General features: G+C 33.5%; 1 protein-coding gene across 1 annotated transcript; it reads left to right on the plus strand.

The window, feature by feature from the left end:
* The first annotated feature begins 330 nt into the window (after positions 1-330).
* Positions 331-17,410, plus strand: LOC107185570 (cap-specific mRNA (nucleoside-2'-O-)-methyltransferase 2-like). Its single transcript, XM_015573278.1, has 4 exons — positions 331-457; positions 15,056-16,541; positions 16,612-17,161; positions 17,228-17,410. The coding sequence occupies exons 1-4, from the start codon at positions 411-413 to the stop codon at positions 17,326-17,328; spliced, it is 2,184 nt and encodes a 727-aa protein (XP_015428764.1). The 5' UTR covers positions 331-410; the 3' UTR covers positions 17,329-17,410.
* Positions 17,411-18,629: the final 1,219 nt, after the last annotated feature.

Here is an 18,629-nt window from a genome sequence, read left to right on the forward strand (position 1 = left end):
ACGCGCTTAGGTTGCGGGGCATCGCGTCGAGAACGTGAATTTTCGCCGCAGTGATATTCGAACAGGATTTCCAAGGCAGCAGGATGGTAGAATCGTGGTACGGTTTACCCCCACTCTTTTCTAAATATAGCTCACCGTCTCTCGAACGGCCAGCGCACACGGACAGGGCTTGGATATGCTTGTGTGTGCCAGCACGGTGGACGTAAAGTGGGGGTAGCCGGGACGTCATAGTGGGAGACGATGGTACGTCGGAGTGGGAGAGTGGTGGGGGTAAACAGTACCACGATTCTGGCATCACTGGCTTGGGGAATCATTCTTCTTGGAGATCTGGATCGTGTAATAACGTGTTTTATACTGTGCTTGTATTTTAACGTATTATATTTGTGTTTTCTTCAAAGTTGCTTGACAAAATGACCAGTCACGGGAAAGCTGAAAAAATGTTGCCAGAACATCAAAGGTAAGTCTTTAATATTATAATAATTATTGATTTGATTGATGTCTCGCATTTTACTGAATTTATATCCATCGGTCGCACGATTGTTGTTCTCGAAGAGCGTAATTCATTCTAGTTAAAACGTTAGCTTGTGTACGTCGCCAATTTATTCATTGTATAGGGTTAAATTGTTCGAAGCGCCACTTACGAACGAACGTTCGTATACTTGAAAATATCTTTTCATATCAAATAGAATTTATATCTTGCAGTTTATTTAACAGATTTTCCAGATTATATGAAATGAAATGTTAACGTAGTGAAAGTGATAGAATTTAAAATTTATACAAATATTATGAATAGTTCGAATACGTAGGTGCGATACTGCGTATTAACACTAGAACTACCAAGAAGCAAATCAAAATGACTTGTTAATACTCTCTTACAACGACGGTTAAAATGTTATGACAATATATTATCTCAAATCTTTTGCACCTTTTATTACGATACAAAAGTGAAGACAGTCAATTTCTAAATTTCTAAATTTTCAAAAGTCTACGTTTATCCACCGATCGAAGCAGATATGCGTTTATCGTCGGTAGTTCTAGTATTAAGTACATACGTGACATTATGATGCACTTAGTTCTGACTGATTTTGCTATTTTTATGAAATTGATGTAACGTATAAAAATATTTGATTAATCTAGTTATCTCTCAGAAAAATTTCCTGATTCGATTTTGTATTGTATTTTATTTATTTTATTTATATTTCCCTGTTATTTTAATTACACAATGGGGTACAACGATCTAAATGCTTCTAAAATCTTCTTCGTTGTGGCGTCTAATCCTTGTAGCATTTATTGAAATCATTTCGATTCATTTTTTTGTATTGAAATATCTCGTATAATTTTACAAACAATAACAAAAGATGACTACTGACGCTTTAATATTATTTGCGTTTATTATTTAACTGGTGCGGATTGTCCGTTGTTCATTTATCATGGAAACAAAGGCGCACTGGAACAGTTTGGAAAATGACCGATCGTCTTTTCACACTTTCGTTGTAGCATACTTCACTGTACTTTATGTCGTATACGAGCATATGAATTTATTTTGTATTAAATACATACGACAGCGATTCATTTTTTTTCGACGCTATTAATACAATCATGTTTCGTTTAAAGTGTTAAAATTAATAAACAATTGGCAACCCACGAATGCAATAATATTACCGTGAAATTGCCTGGCTTCAGTATATGTGGTCAATTCTTTTATGAAGTGAAAAATTGCGATCAACTAAATAATAAAGCGAGATCGAATATTTTTTTCATGTGAACTTTCATGACTATTCTGAAGTTTAGAATTCACCATGTCAAAATGTTTCGTATTTTTATTAATACCCTCTATAATATGAATACAAACTGTTACTAACAATGTGTGCGTTCCAAAGATGGGTAGAAATTATCATACATGACTTTGACTAGTTGATTTTTATAAAGTCACCGAATCATATCTTCATCTTTATAAGAATCAACGAATCGAAGTCATGTATGATAATAATTTCTGCCCATCCTTGGTGCATTCCTTTGCCAAATTATAAACTAGGAAGCTGTTTCCGCGTGTAGCACCTTTTATGTTGCGTATTCGCCTTATATTTCACCCGTCTGCAAGTTAACTGATTGTGACATATTCATAAATGGTTGTTTCACAGTTGCCATCCATGTTTGCTTTAATACGTATTCTCTTTCTTGTCGGGAATGTTGGATTCATTTCAAAAAAATCGATTCTTGAATCATGAGAACCGATTCTCAAAAAATCGATATCGAATCTATCTAAAAATCGTAAAATATTATATATACGTAGGGTAAGTGCGGGTATTACTGCGGACTTTTAGGATAGGTTAACTTTAGAGTGCTCGATAAAGCGTTCAAATGAATGAAAGTCCCTCTTTCTGGCTTTGAAAGAAAGTTGGATGATATTAATTCCATAAAAAAATGAGAAGGATTTACTGCGGACATGCGTGCATTACTGTGTGCCAGTTACTAACGAAATACCAATTATTGCGCGTATATTACTGTGGACTTGTGTTAAGCAAAATATTAGTATAAATACCTATATCTTGTAAATAGAAAAATTATTTAACTTTATTTGTAAGAAGGATATGGTATAATATACAAGACAGAAAGTATTAATTTATTATATATTTATAATATTATATCAAGCTTTTTTACAATATGAACAACACAAAAAATTATAATTTCAAAACTTTTTTTATTGATTTCTTTTCAATAATGTTAATTTTGTAGCTTTTTTTTTCTTCGATTTCTGCTACTTTTGCTGTATATATTTACTAATAATTATTTGTGATAAAGTTTAAAATAATTTTATCATTAATCTTCAAGAGCTTTTGTACTTTCCAACATTAAATATTATTTGTTTTATAAATATCCGTATTAATTGGGACATCCGCAGTAATACACACACTTACGCATTATATGTGTGTTCTCTGCTTATGTGAGCGAAAATGTTTTCTTTTGTAACGGGAGAAAATTGACATCATCGTTCAAGGTGACCGCTTGATTCAACCGAAATCTACTCACCGTATGACGACTCGACCGCCTAAGATGGCGACCGTTTATTTTGTTGTGCATAATATTCGACTCGACGCAAATCCGTGAAACATTGTTTCCAGTAGTGATGGAAAAATATCGATAGTTGTAACCTAGAATAGTTACCAATAATTTGATACCGAAATATCGATAATTATCGATTATTTCCGATAGTTTAAATTCTACAGAATTTATTTATTAAAAGAAATTTTTAGTGCTAAAAGTGTATGAATTCGATCGATGTTTTGATAGATAGTTTGGTTAGAAAACCGACCCTACAATTGAATTGCGACTATCGATTATCGATATTTTATTGATACTTAGCGATACTTATATCGATATAATATCGTTAAAATATCGTTGCGGTGAATAGACGCGATTGAGGTAGAATGCAAAGCATTCATAGTAACAAAATCATTTAAAATTGATTTATTTTTATTGGTTCTTATTACAGATAACCTATTAGTGTATTTTTTAACTATATAATTTCAAGACAAGTACACTGAGTGTATGTCCATTCAGGACCTCTTATCTAAATGGGGCTCCATATGGCGCCTTATAATTTTTATCAATTTCATCAATTTAATTTGGATTAATATTTTGCACTACCCGAAAATACTTAAATGGAAAAAAATTTACAAATAAATTGGAAAAAAGACTTAATTTTTCCTTGCAAAAATATTATATTTTCTTTTTAATTTATAAGAAAAAATTGGGGAACAAACAAAAGGAAAACAACCAACGTTGCCGCTCAAAGCAGACATGCGCAGAATATACTACCAAATGCATTCAGATCTAGTTTGCATACTTTGATCTTAATTTTTTGTTTTTTTTTTGATAGTTAACATATCTTTTTTCCCTGCCACCATAATCTCTGTAAAAATATAATTAATCACCTAATTTTTGATGAAAATGTTATTTTTTGTAACCGAATAAGAAGTGATTAACGTCTCAGTATCAACTATAGTACCATAAGGCTTGTGTTAAAAAGAAATATTTCACGTTGCTTTTTTAATAATTTTATCGTCGACCTTCCGATTTTTTAGTAACAAACGACAGTTGAAGCTTTTAAGAATGTTTTAAATTTCCAACTGAATTTACAATAGTATTGTTAAAATGAGCCTCGAGTCTTGAGCTTTAACAGCTCGAGTCACGGTTCAAACCCTAAAGGCTCGAACCCTCAAGGTTCGAAGCTTGAGTCGTGAAAGCTCGAGTCTTTAACGCTCGAGCCTTTAGTCTTGAAGGCTCGAGTCGTATAAATTGTATGTAGTGAAGTAATGTACAGACCTTGCGTTTTCGAAGCCTTAAAACTTAACCTAAAAGTTTTCAGTTTTTAACTCTAATATTACACGAATCTCAAGCTTTTGAAGCTTCAAGGGGGAATAATCCAAAAACATCCAGAAAAGCGTGGTTTTTGTAAATTAGTTCTGCAACACCCAAACCTCATTAAACTATTACTAATAGGGTGATCAAATATATATGTTGGACAATACGTTAAATTTTCTTTTATTACAAAATACCTATGTATACTTGAGCAAGATATACGAGGCATTGGATGTTACGCGTCGATGTTTTCGGCTTTATGAGGGTATGGGATAATGTCAAAATCAATTAGTAATGACTGCATTGTACCATTCATCGTAAAGTGGCTAGTGATAACAATATATGGTTTGTGTGTTACGGAGGTCCAAAAGTCAAATGTTAATGATATTTTATGATTTGATTCTCTAAAATGTTGAATAATTTTATTCTTTTTTTCCTTGAACGTACTCTGAATTAACTGATTCATGGTATACCTGCTAGGAACTTTATAATTTGGGTTCAATCCACTCACGAAATTAACGAAAGCTTCTTCTTCTACAATACGCAGTGAATGACTTCCCTGAAGTATGAACTTCATCAACAGATTTTGAAGAACAGAAACAGATTTTGTCTCATGTTTCCCAACATTTTTGCGTGTTGCTTGCGAAACATTTCCTTCATGTTTCTTATAATGTTTTCTTAAAATACTATGCGATGTTTTGAAAGAAAAAGAATGGTTACAACTACGACACTGTACTTTATCCTCTTCTTTCTTTTCGAAGCAATTCCATTTCCACGAACTTCTATGATGGACCTCTGTCATTGTTGCCTCGTGTTCGTTATCAGAGATTCCACTAAAAGAACTATTAAATGACACCGATGCTTCATCCATTGTACAACTTGATTTGTAATTTGAATTTTAAATTTTAAATTCTATATAAATTCCAGTTTATTATCCGGCCTTTTTATATCTTTTATAGCGTTTCTGCTCACTATATTCTTGCTTTGGTTGTTTCTTAAAACTAATTGATTGTTACCGTCATCGTTATTTCAGTTCCCTTGACGATTGAAACAAAATCGGTTCCTTCGCCTTTATGCTCTGCACGGTACGTTGGCGTACAAAATCACTCATACGCTGAGTATTGTATTTTACGAATTTGAAGTATTTAGAACTTATTAAAGATATGTCAGTTCGTTGAAATTTAATATATTTAATGTTAGAACACGCTATCAAAATTAATGCTTTGAGATTATCTCTATGAAAAAATAGGAGAATTTGTTGAATACTCTATTGATAATTAGGGTAGTATCAAATTAATATTAAAATATCTTAATATGTTTAATAAAGCTACACTTATATAGTATAGTATATGTTACTTACAAGTTACTGAGATACGATTACAGTAGATACATACCTATTTAATGTAAAAGACTATATTCTTCTTTAAAAATATGTTACTGCTATGGAAATCAAACTAACTACAAAATGAAAAATCAGAGACACACCACGGACCAAAAAGTACTATCCCCTTCTATATTTTCTAATATGTGCGTACTGTAAACAAATAAATACTTTATTGTAAACAATATACGTATCACAAGAATTTGAAGACACGGATCCGACCATTTGGTGGAACTATCAAAACGCATTTTTTCTATATGTTGAAAGTTTTAAAGTCGTAGTTGTACAAACAAAGTAAATGAAATATAATATTAAGGACTTGGTGTTAATTTCATTATTGTTAACACGCTAACCGCCATCGTGGTCATAGATAACCGGCACAACCGAACTCAATAAAATTGCGTAAAATCCGCAAACAATAACGTTTATAATTTTGCAAATACAATGAATATTAGAATAGTAGTTGAAAACAATAAGTGCAAACATGAACATGTTGCACAATATATGTATATAATCAACTTGTGAAATATTGTTTTATATGATTCTCATGGGCAATCACTCTTTAGCGCTGAAAACACAACCAGCAGAAACACGCTCGGCAGTGAACGTGTTAAACATAAAAGCCTCGAGGTTCGGGGCTCGAGCCTCGCCTACTCAAAGCCTTGAAACTCGAGCCTCGAGCCTCGACGACTCGAGCCTTGGAGCTCGAGCCTTGAGCCTCGAGCTTCATATGATTGTAGCCTTAAAGACTCAGTCTTTAAGGCTAAGCTTTGTAGCTTCGAAGACTCGAGCTTTATACAACACTAATTTAAAATTAGTAAAAATTATCGGGAGCCATAGTAATTTATAATGGGAGAGAGAGCACATTTAGAAAAGCGAAAGCGTTCTTTCTCCGGAAGTAGTATGCATGTTACAAATTGCGGCGTCGCACTGCACTGTAAAGTGCAGTTACCACCATTGACTTTCTTGGTGGTTGATAATTGCAAAAAATGGCAATTATACTCACGGGAGTTGTTCGACGTCGCACAGTGCGGCATGTATATGGACATTTGGGACAAAAATCATAACTTCTAAACTAATCAACTTTTGACCTAAGTACAAAGATATATATACATTGCATGCAATGTGAAAATAATGAACATTTTTATATTAGAAGAAAGACAATTGGTTATATGTATAAAACCATAATAATTTTAATATAAATATAATAATTGTAATATATGTGTGTATATATAAAGAAATGTAATACAAATAATATGCTTGGTATATTATACAAAAACTATACGAAAATTAGATTATTCGCTTCTCGTCCAATTCTACATCATCTAAATCTTTTATATTCTATTCCGTTGCATCCGATACAGTGTTCACATTTAATAAAGAACAAAGTTTTTGTCTAATATTTGACATCTTGTCCGAATAAGTGCGTTGAGAAATCTACTTTTGAACCAAATCGCGATTACGAATGAATTTCTGTAAACAAAATTAAGTAACGGTCAGTGTAGCAGTTTGTAGCAAGAAAAATTATATAGCAATGTACTACAACACCTTATTGATACAGAATAACCAAAATTACAGGATGGTTTGAACCGTTTTTTAAAAAAATTATATTTCAAAGATAACAGGGAATTCATAAATTCAAACTTAAAATTCTGCATAACTGTGGTTAAATTTTCCATATTTAAGGTGTAAGAAATATTTAAAAATAAAATCAAGAGCGAACGACTGATGCACGAGTAATCTAATTTTCTAGAGTATTTAGGTTATTAGAAACAAATGACTGTTATTGATCCTCTATTGATTTTTTCGGGGACTATTTTTTAGATTCATATTCCTTACTTACCGACTGATAATTTTATCGGATAATTAGATTACAATTGAACCCTGATTATTTTGATTTTTGCCCATTGCATGCCGCACTGTACGCTGCAGGGCCACTGACTCTGTTAGTGGTTGACAATTGCAAGAAGAATGGCAATTGTACTCACTAAGGTGGCACTTTTTTTCAACTTCCGAATTTTTTTCTTCTTTTTCCCTGTTACACTTCCCTATAAATTTTCATTGCAATAATTTATCAAAATTGTGCAGTTTTCAAGGAGTTTCTTAAATTTTAAAAACAATCCTTTAGCATTCCGAATACAAAATATACATTTGGTTTTAGTCTTTATTGATACGAAATGATCAGGCACATTCCAATTGTCAAAATTAAAAAAAAAATTTACAATTCTTCCAGGCTATTTTTCACTTTTTTTTCGGAAACCGTTTGTCGCACGAAAAAATGTAGTGAAATATAAAAGATGCTACTTATCTAGATCTACAACTTTTGTCCAACACGTTTATTGGTAAAATAAATAACCTTGAGCATAATCGAATAAAGTTAACTTTGAGTGCGTTTAAGTAATTATGTAAATGTTCAATAATCCAGGGGCTCATTTTCTCTTTATTCGATCAAGTTCAAACTTCATACAGATTATTTTTTTTTTTCTATAATTGGAATTATTTTAGGGTTCACTGACAAAATAATCTAAAAAAGAGTCAAGAATAACGGTCACCTTAGTACTCACGGATCATACGATCACGGGAGTTCCCTGCAGCACCACTGACTTGTTCAGGGGTTTAAAGTATTACATAAACATTGCAAATAGTAAAAGGAAGCTACATATATACGTACTACTTCCAAGACTTGAGCCCTTTTCTCAGTCCTTTCATGTTTCACTGAAGATAGAAAAGGACAGTGCGAATGAAAGGACGGTCGTCGAGCTGTGTTAATGTGCTGGATAAAGAAAATATAAAATATAGATGTATTTAAAGAACAAAAATGGCAAGACTGAAAACTTTATTTAATAATGTAGGGATCTTGTTTAAGAATATCGGCTGTTTTTATTTAACTCTTTTAGTGCCGGAGGCCGATATATCGGCTGTTGCTGCACTGGCGAGAAGTGCCAGAGCCGATATATCGGCCCGCGACTTATAGCGCTTTACTATTCGCATTACGGGAGAACTCTATCTCAAAATAAATTTATAATACGTTATAAATGGTCTAATTTCATTACGAGAGAATTAAAAAAAATAGTTTTTCGTTTTAACTCTTTGTGGACGACGACTTTTTCCTATCGCTTGGAGCTAACGAAATCTAACAACAACACCGATGGTCGCCGCTCAGGCGACATCCGACCTGCGGCGTGAATCGCCGTGTCGTTGGGCCCTTATCGGAACATGTCGACAGCGTTTTATAAACAACTGTTTGAAGACTCTCACGAAATAAGATCGCATTGCCGCAGCGAGACGTAGGATCGGTTAGTTTTTCTTCGATCGTTGTCGTGAGCAGTATATTTCGTTTTGTCCCAGTGACAGTCTGATTATATCACAAATATATTTATGACAACATAATTTTGTTTCAGCAATGTTATATTACCTATAACAATTACGTATTTCGGAAGAGATAATCCGTCCGGCGCTTACCATGTACCTTCGAGTTATTTTTTATGTTTGTTATGTAATATTATTTATCTTGTTACAAAATATATCGGAAATGCAAAGTATATACTTTGTAATAAATGGTCTATATAAAATTATGATGAAAAGATGACTTTTTGTATGTGCAAATACGTTTTGTAAGAGAGAACTGGACTTTTACTTTCTTTATGATCTTTTATACCTTTGTTATTTATATAATTTGCAATGAATATAGAAAAACTAGTGTCATTGTTTTGTTCTCTATTTCGTCCTTAATATACTGCTTTTTGAATCATGTAAATATTGTTTCTTGTTTGGTTTTTATGACCATTTTCCCAAACCCTAGTAAAACCGTGAAATTCGGCCGGTTATTTTCGCATAGGCACCTCTTTTTCGCCTGGCACTAAAAGGGTTAATATGTTAGCGTCATTTCCTTTATGAAAGGAAATGCACGTGGAGTAGTAAAGGGTATAGCAGGATAAGGGGGTCAAAAGTGCCCTTAGGCCGATTTTGACTTGTAATATACCATTCGATAGCGTGTAAAAAAAAAAGTTTGCCATTTTCAACCCTTTATCTCGGTCAGTAATAGGGAAAATTCGTATTAGTGTTTTTTCCTCTAGTTTCCTTGTTTAATGACGCGCAAAAATTCTATAAAAAATCTGATAGTATTTATCGGGGCGCGTGTCACGCTCAAAATTTTACATTATATACAGATACAATATGTAATAAATTTAATAAACAGATTTAAAATTGCGAACTAATATCAAATTTATTATAACACAAATTTATCACACACGATCCCACACAGTAGTCGCCAGTCACTCAGTGTTACGCTTAAAATTTTGCACAAAATATATACAGCATGCAGTAAATTTATGAAGTATATTTAAAATCGCGACCAACTAATATTTAATTTATTATAACACAAATTTATTACATACGATCCCACACAGTAGTCGACAGTCACTCGGTGTTATGCTCACATTTTTACACAAAATACATACATGTAATAAATTTATTAAATATATTTAAAATCGCGAACAACTAATATTAAATTTATTATAAAACACATTCATTAGATGTGTCTGGTTGCGTGTAGCAAACATTTATTGGCTGCTTTGTATCTGAAAAATAAGTGAAATCGACTTTAGAAGTATTTGCGTGGATAAATTTCATGAAAATGGATTTATTGTTTAATTTTAAAAAAACGTACCCAGTTCCTCAAACTGGCTTTCCACAGTCATAGATGTGCCATCTTCTGGGTGCCTCATTTCATCTAAAAAATAAGTAACATTGAAGGGACAAATACGTTTGCATGTAAGTTATATAAAAATAAAACAGTACATATCCTTAGCCTTTAAAATGACGTCGTTCTTTACTGTGGAAAAAATACATACCTGTGTCCATCCATTTTCGTAGCAGTCCTGGTAAAGCCAATGTGGGGATACTGTTATATTTGAGATTTGTTCTATTATGAACGCCTGCGTATAGTGAATCCTGTGTGAAATGTAATTCACACACACGATAGTTATTACGTCTGGATGGATGGACGTCGATCAAATCAAGCCTGCATATGGCCAAACACCATTTTCTTCGTCTCTGAAATATAGTCAATTTTTTATATTTAAAAAATTTTTTAAAATCCTTCGATATACATTCCTATATTATTAAAGACTTCAATATATCCAAGTTTGAACAAAATCCGAAATATTACCCAAAAAGTGTCGGACTTCACGTAGAATGACCCTTCGTTATTATTTGGAGAAAATTTCTAATATGAATAAAATTACAAAAACTGGTTTTAAGTATAGTCTCACCTCTTTCTCCTTTGGTAAAACATACGTTTTTACTCTACTCTTAGCACTCCCGCAATTAGGTACACAGCAACGCACCATTGCCACCAATTTTCGGTCCTCCTGCAACAGAGAACACAATTTAAATGGTTTAAAATCCCCCCAGCGCCAAACGTGTTTTATCCACCGACTACATAGGACTACATAGAAGTATATGTGTCGAAAAATACGATTTCAGCGCTATTGGTGATAAGGGCCGGTAGCTTATGACTGACCATACTATTCTAATGGGAGTTAACAGGCCGTGGTGTGAATTCTGCATTTTTGATAGAATGAAACGACCGGTTTGATTAAAGAACCATATCGCCTGTATTGGCTGGAAGCATGGCTGGGCAAAGGTTGGTAAATACGCGTAACTGTCACAAATGTCATAAACATATTTACTTATTTGGTTGAAAAATTTTCATTCTTTTTTAATTGGAGGCTCATTTATGCGGTTCTAATCTCTTCACAGCTGTATTTTCCATATCACAGTTCTACACTGCAAAACGTTACATTTTCGTCTTTGTCATTCTTTCTCCTACTGAACCCCAAAGGTTCATATTGGTTATGTTATTTTCTATCACCTATTTTTTGAAAGTCGCAAATAATTTATACACCTGTATAATAAAAGTTAATTTGAGGTTATATTTCGTGTTGACTATTGTATCTACAATATTACATTTTCAACATTACATACGAAAAGGAGATATGTATTGTTTTTACTTTTTTGTAAAATGTTATTCTACTTTAATTGTTTAAACGTTGAAATAATTAATATTTCTATTTACGACATTTGCGATAAATGACACGTATATAATAGACTCAAAACCGATATAATTATACTTACATATACAACGTGTCGTAAAGACATGGTGTAGAATACGTTCCCACCTCTGTGACTGGGTGATATTAGTGTTGTATAAAGCTTGAGTCTTTGAAGCTGCAAAGCTTAGCCTTAGAGATTCAGTCTGTAATGCTAAAATCATATGAGGCTCGAGCTTCAAGGCTCGGGTCTCGAAACTCGAGGCTAACACGCTCACTGCCGACCGTGCTTCTGCTGGTTTTGTCTTCAGCGCCAAAGAGTGAGTGCCCATTAGAATCATATAATAATATATTACACAATATCATTATATGTATTATGCAAACTTATCATGCGTAGTACATTAATCTTGCTGCCGGTCATCTATGACTCCCACGGCGTAAGAGTATGTTGTCAGTCGATAATACTATGTTTTGAACATTACGGACAAATTTTTAGCAATGTTTTATTTCGTCTACTATTCAATGGTTATTTTGTTTCATTTTTCATTTCCCTTTCTTGGTATCAATCCCTCATGTGTTCGCAGACATGGCTGTATTTTTTAAAAACTGTCGAAAGTATAATATTATAGATTTAGTGTTAATTCCATTATTTAACACTTAAGGGTTCTAGAGGGTTGAGCCTTAAAGCTTCAAGACTTAATGTGGAATGACACAGTGACGATTGGAAAAAATTAAGTTTTTTTTTTTTTAATATTCTTTCAAAGTATAATCTTTCGAAACTATTCTACTAAAATATTAAGTCGAAATTCACGTGAATAACGAAAAAAATGTCCCAACTTTGTCTCTCAGATCAATGAACCGTGAACAAATTGAGAAACTATTTGTAATAAAAGAAAATTGAACGTATTGTCCAACATATATATTTGATCACCCTATCAGTAATAGTTTAATGAGGTTTGGGTGTTGCAGAACTTATTTACAAAAACCACGCTCTTCTGGACGTTTTTGGATTATTCCCCCTTGAAGCTTTTAAAGTTCGAGATTCGTGTAATATTAGAGTTAAAAACTGAAAACTTAGGTTAAGTTTTAAGACTTCGAAAACTCAAGCCTTGTACATCACTTCACTACATACAATTTATACGACTCGAGCTGTTAAAGCTCAAGACTCGAGGCTCATGTTAATAACATTAGGTGATATGGAACGCACCCCAAATTGATCACCTTTTTGCATTCGATGTCAGGGATTTTTGTCAGAATGAAATATGTTGTGGTCTATGCGAAATTCGGGGGGTTTAAGAAATTATTTTCCTATTATCACAATGGTTTAAAAAATACAGGCAGTTGAAGTTTGCAAAACTGTGGTACATTTACTAATTTTTATCTCAAACTGTTTACCGTATTGAGTCCACTCTGGCTTTATTTGGGTCTAGAATAATACCATATGTACAACGTACAAAAGTATACACAAAATTCTCCTTTTGCGAATTTCTTTAGGACGGTCGAAGTACTAAAAATTTGAAAAAAATATCCATGTTCATTGAAATCTTACCTACAGGATAAGCTGGTTTTCAAAATGGTGATATTCAAATTAACTCCGTAATGAGCTGTTGGTGATAGCATACACGTCTCAGTGATGTATTAATAATATTTAGTAGATAATTGATATCAGTTATATCTTGAGTTTACCGAATTTATTCTGTCATTTTCAAATATGTAATTATTATTCCGGGTTTAATGGTACCGTGGACAGTTTGGAAACTTTGTGGACGATAATTATATTACTAATATCACCTTTAAAATTTGACCCAATACTGATAGATCTAGTTAAAACTGGCTTCGTAACAAATAAAGAGAATTTAGTGAATTTGACACATCACGTCAGCGATTTCGGTCTTCGCTTAGTTAGAGTAAACGGCCACGTGATTGGAGTATCTGTTTATAGAGTTACAATGCGCACAAAGCCGAGAATGGCATTTTGGGGACAAAATCAAGTTCCTACGCTCGCAATGTTTATTTGAATGGGCGAGAATTTCTTTACGAATATTAAATTTGATTACGAAAGTCAAAATAAACATAACGAAGGTACTGTTGGCTTACACGCTCGCTTTGCGGCAGTATCGACAATCCCTGGCCCCAGAATTTTGCACAGCTTACCACTATCATAGACAGAAATGTTTCGTAAAACTTACTCATGTGATAAACACTGCTCTATTGTCAGTGTAGTGCAATAATTTCGACTGCTATCCTTTGCCACTCTCTACACACAAGTCCATTATTTACAGCAATCCTATTTATCCTGATTCATCTTTATCCTCTTCTGATGGAAGAAACCCATCACCTTCACGTAGTTTCCATCAAGCCATGACACTGTTGTTTTCATATAGATAATAAACAAACAAACCAACTAATATGTTTACACGTGATTATCATAGAAAAAGCGTCATTGGCCAAGAGTGGGTCAATAAAAATGTCCTCCAGATGTAAATCACATCAATTGTCTTCAAATTTCTAGACCCCTGACCATCCGAGTGAAATGTACAAAACAAAAATTTAGAAATTTTCCATGTTACAAACATGATTTTCTAGATCAAATTAACAGAAGAATGGACTTCAATGCGATAAACAGTTTCCGAGATAAAGATTCACAAGTGCACCTCGGTTTCACGAAAATAGACAAAAATTGCAAACATTGACGTTCTGGATTTTTTCAACAAATGCTATACAAGAAAAATAACGACGTGAACCACTCCCTAATTTAGCGCGGACCACGACATATTTAATTTTGACCAAACACGATTGGGGTGGAATGACCCCAACTTTGTTCAGGTACAAAGGTTTCACCAAGAAACAAAAGATAATGTAAACTACTCAGTTTTGAAACGAAAGTTGCTGAGTCGTAACGACAGAAATCTGAAATACGTATCCCCCAAACCTAATTTTTAAAATTCATTTCCCGCTATAGACCCGAAAGTTGTCTGACGTTATATCGAAGTCTCGGTAAATTTTTATTGTTCAACAGTTTTCTAGAGACTTTCTGCATTTATTTCTAAAGAAAATATATTAATGATTCAACTAACGAGTAATATTTCATTTCTATATTCTTCGTCCCAATCACTGCGCTTTGTACCATCAATTCTGCTTTCTCTGTCCAAAATCGTACACAACAGCACTCTTTTTGTTCTAAAACTGCGAAAAGAAATATTACTTTATAATCTAAATTTTCTTTAATGTGTTTGACAACATTTCCTTTAATCTTCAGGAATCAGCGAACAAATAATTTAATCAACACAGAGAAAACTGATGATGCCCACATCTTAAATGAAAAACCAGGACCGTTTAGACCTACGAATTTACCACACTCTAATAGATCGATTCAGAATGAACATCAAAAGGATATATTCAGTAAGCGCTTCGTAATCAACGACAAAGAAAGTTATTCATTACCTGCTCCCGAAACAATGTTCAATGATCCAATATGGAAAGTCGATAAGTTACAAGAATTGAAAACTGAGCTGATTACTGTGAGAAATTATATACGTACTTACAATTTTACCGAGTGGTATTTGCACACGCAACTGAGATGCAGGGCAAGGGATATCCTGACACGCCTGAGAAGAGACGTTCAACCAGAGATGTTAAGTCGTGAATGGGCCAAGTTTTATGAAATGGTATCATCATTTCCTCTGGTACCTATAACTCGCATTGACGGTAAAAATAAACACTTTAAGTCTGTCCATTTATGCGAAGCACCAGGAGATTTTATTTTATCTTTAAATCATTGGTTAAAAACAAATGTACCTAATGTTCAATGGGATTGGATTGCTACATCGTTCAACCCATATTATGATGGCAATGAATTGTCTTCAACATGCATGGACGACCGATTTATAAGACATACATTAAGACACTGGTGTTTTGGTGATGACGCCACTGGAAACATTATGAATTTACAAAATTTGGATAAGCTGATAAAATTCTCCGAGCCACACAGTGATATATTTTTAATTACTGCCGATGGCTGTGTGGATTCTACGGAAATTCCAGGGGAACAAGAAAATATGCTAACACATTTAAAATTTTGTGAAATTATAGCTGCTCTGCATCTACTGCAGAGTGGTGGCAGTTTTTTATTAAAATATTTCACTGTTTTTGAATGCCATTCAGTGTGTCTGATTTATCTTCTATGTTGCTGTTTTAATGAAGTTAGCATAATAAAGCCAGCTACAAGTAAAGAAGGAAATTCCGAGACTTTCCTAGTGTGCACAAATTTTAAAGGATCGTCGTATTTTTTACCTTATTCAGAGAAACTTAGACAACACTATGAATGTGGTCCTAAAAACGCAATATTTAATAAGAATGATATTCCATCTGCATTTATCGAACGAATTATAGAGGGCAGCGAATTCTTCGTAAATCACCAAAGTTCAGCCACACTGAATCAGATTTTTTTATTTAATTCAAGTGATTCTAGGGAGTTGCATGACATGAAACACATTCAGCGTACGGTTGCTGACAAATATATTAGACTTTGCAATTTGAAGAAATTAAGATCGGGAGAAATTGTGGGAATTACGAAATTAAACGCATGCCGTAGTACTAAAGTAAGTAATGCGTTCCATTTGTTCGAGTCATCTCGTAAGGAACGTTGCAAGCGAAAACTTGCAGCGCAATGGGACGAGTTGAAAGATCTTTTTTATGACTCTACTAAAATAGAAATTAAAATACCATCTGATAAACCTGTACAGGTAATCAATTTTTCTTTACCGGAACTAAAAGAAGACGTGTCTTTACAGTACAAATTCATTTTTTTTATAGTTCGACGCTATGGAATTGCCAGAGAATTTGCAAATTACTACAGGAAAATTGTTTCATAGAATATGTAGTTCAAAATTCTGTAATGATAACATCCTAAACATACAAACCAGCGTTCATGACATTCTTGTTGACATGGGACTAAACGTACAATTTCCATCTATAGAAACTATAAACGAATTGAGGAATGACGTTCTTAGCCAGTCAGGACATCAAATTTTAATTTTTCAGTATACAGATGTTCATGATAGTCACAATATAATTAATAAGACATATGATGCAGTGCAAAACCTCGATCTTGGAGACACTTTAGTTTTAACTGGTTACTCATTACTTACTTATTTGAATGTTGGACTCCTTTATCTCGTGAGCTGTGCGTTTGAAACGCTTAAAATAACTCTTTGTGGCAAAACGGGTGCAAAAATTACCTTTGAGTACTATAATAACAATATGCAGGTACTAAAATACTTAGCGGACATTAAAGCTGTTTCTCTTAGTGTTCAGGAGACAGGAAATTCTGTTCTACACGTAATTCCTCCACTGTTTCTATACGGTAAGATTAAATTTAAATGTATGTTCGCCATACCATGTTATCTGCCAAATATATTTGTTTTTCCAGATTGTTATCTATTTCAAACAATAGTGGCTATTAATCATTGGGTTAGTAGATCATATGTTAATTGTGTTATGAATACAGTAAAAGGAAATATGATTAACTGAAACAAGTTACATATGATGTGTAATGAAATCTTATGTACGTATTTTGTAAGATGTAAGCGGCCAAAGTTGTGTAGTAGCAACAATACATCTCCGAGTACAATAAATGATTTATGTACCTTTCGAAATGGTATATCTTCTTCTTGTACATTTATCATCATAGTTAGTGTTCTATATTCAAAAGTAACAGTTCTTGTTTGCCATCTTATTACTAATTTTCTTTTGTTTGCATACAAGCAGCAGTTAAATATTAATTTTATTTTACAATATACTGTTGTATGTCAGTACGAATTACTAACATGAAAATTGATAGACTATACTTGACGAACATGTTAGCCTGTGTTCAACCAAACGAGTTGTACCCAAAGTTTGTAGTGTTGGCATTGGATCGTCAGGCTTTTATACTGCGCAGCATTTATTCAACGCACATAAGAAATTCAATATATGCACTGTATTGGTGATAATGATTATTTGTTGCAGAATTTCAATGATATATGTGGATGCGTCATAAAAATAATCAGTACTATTTTGATCGATATCTGTTTGTGTAGCTCCAGATAATCCAGAAGTGAAAAAATATTAATCACGCTTTTGAGTAAGCAGCATCTAATCCACGCTTTCAGTTTATAGAAAAGGTTAACGTATAGAAAGCTGTTATCATAAATCAATTACGATAAATTTATCATGCTGTTTTGTTAGTATGCACAATGAACATGTTATTTACTTTCATTCAACTTTAAAATATTCTATTTAATAATATGTTATTGCAAGTGTATGGTGCAAAAACAATGATGAATCCCATATACACGGAAAAAAATTTTAGTAATGTAATATCTGAACAACGTTGCGTTGGTTGGTACAATGGCGTACCAATAGTGAGATTAACTCATGTGTAGAAAAAGCAGTTGGTGCATTCCATTCTTTTTGGAGTAACATTTCGGGTTTTGTTGACACTTGGATATGTTGTAGTCTTACACACCCACATACACACACACACATCTACTTACATACACGCTCACTAACTTACTCACTCACAAACACATACTCACATACACACACCCACAAGAACTCACACTTACACTTCACCTTGCGACCTCGAACGATCCCCTCTCCGCCTATGGCTAAAGCGGAGAGGTATTTTTACCAGGCCTTCACTTGACAAGGGGGCTCTGTCAAGTGTGACCTCTTTTCCCACCATCAACTACAGGCCATGGCAGCCAAATATGAAACAAGTAAAAAACGGACTGGAATACACGGCGACGACATGGCAAACGAATTAGGACAACGAGACATATTACCTATCA

Source organism: Dufourea novaeangliae, unplaced genomic scaffold (assembly GCF_001272555.1).
Source record: "Dufourea novaeangliae isolate 0120121106 unplaced genomic scaffold, ASM127255v1 scaffold48, whole genome shotgun sequence".
NCBI lineage: Eukaryota > Metazoa > Arthropoda > Insecta > Hymenoptera > Halictidae > Dufourea > Dufourea novaeangliae.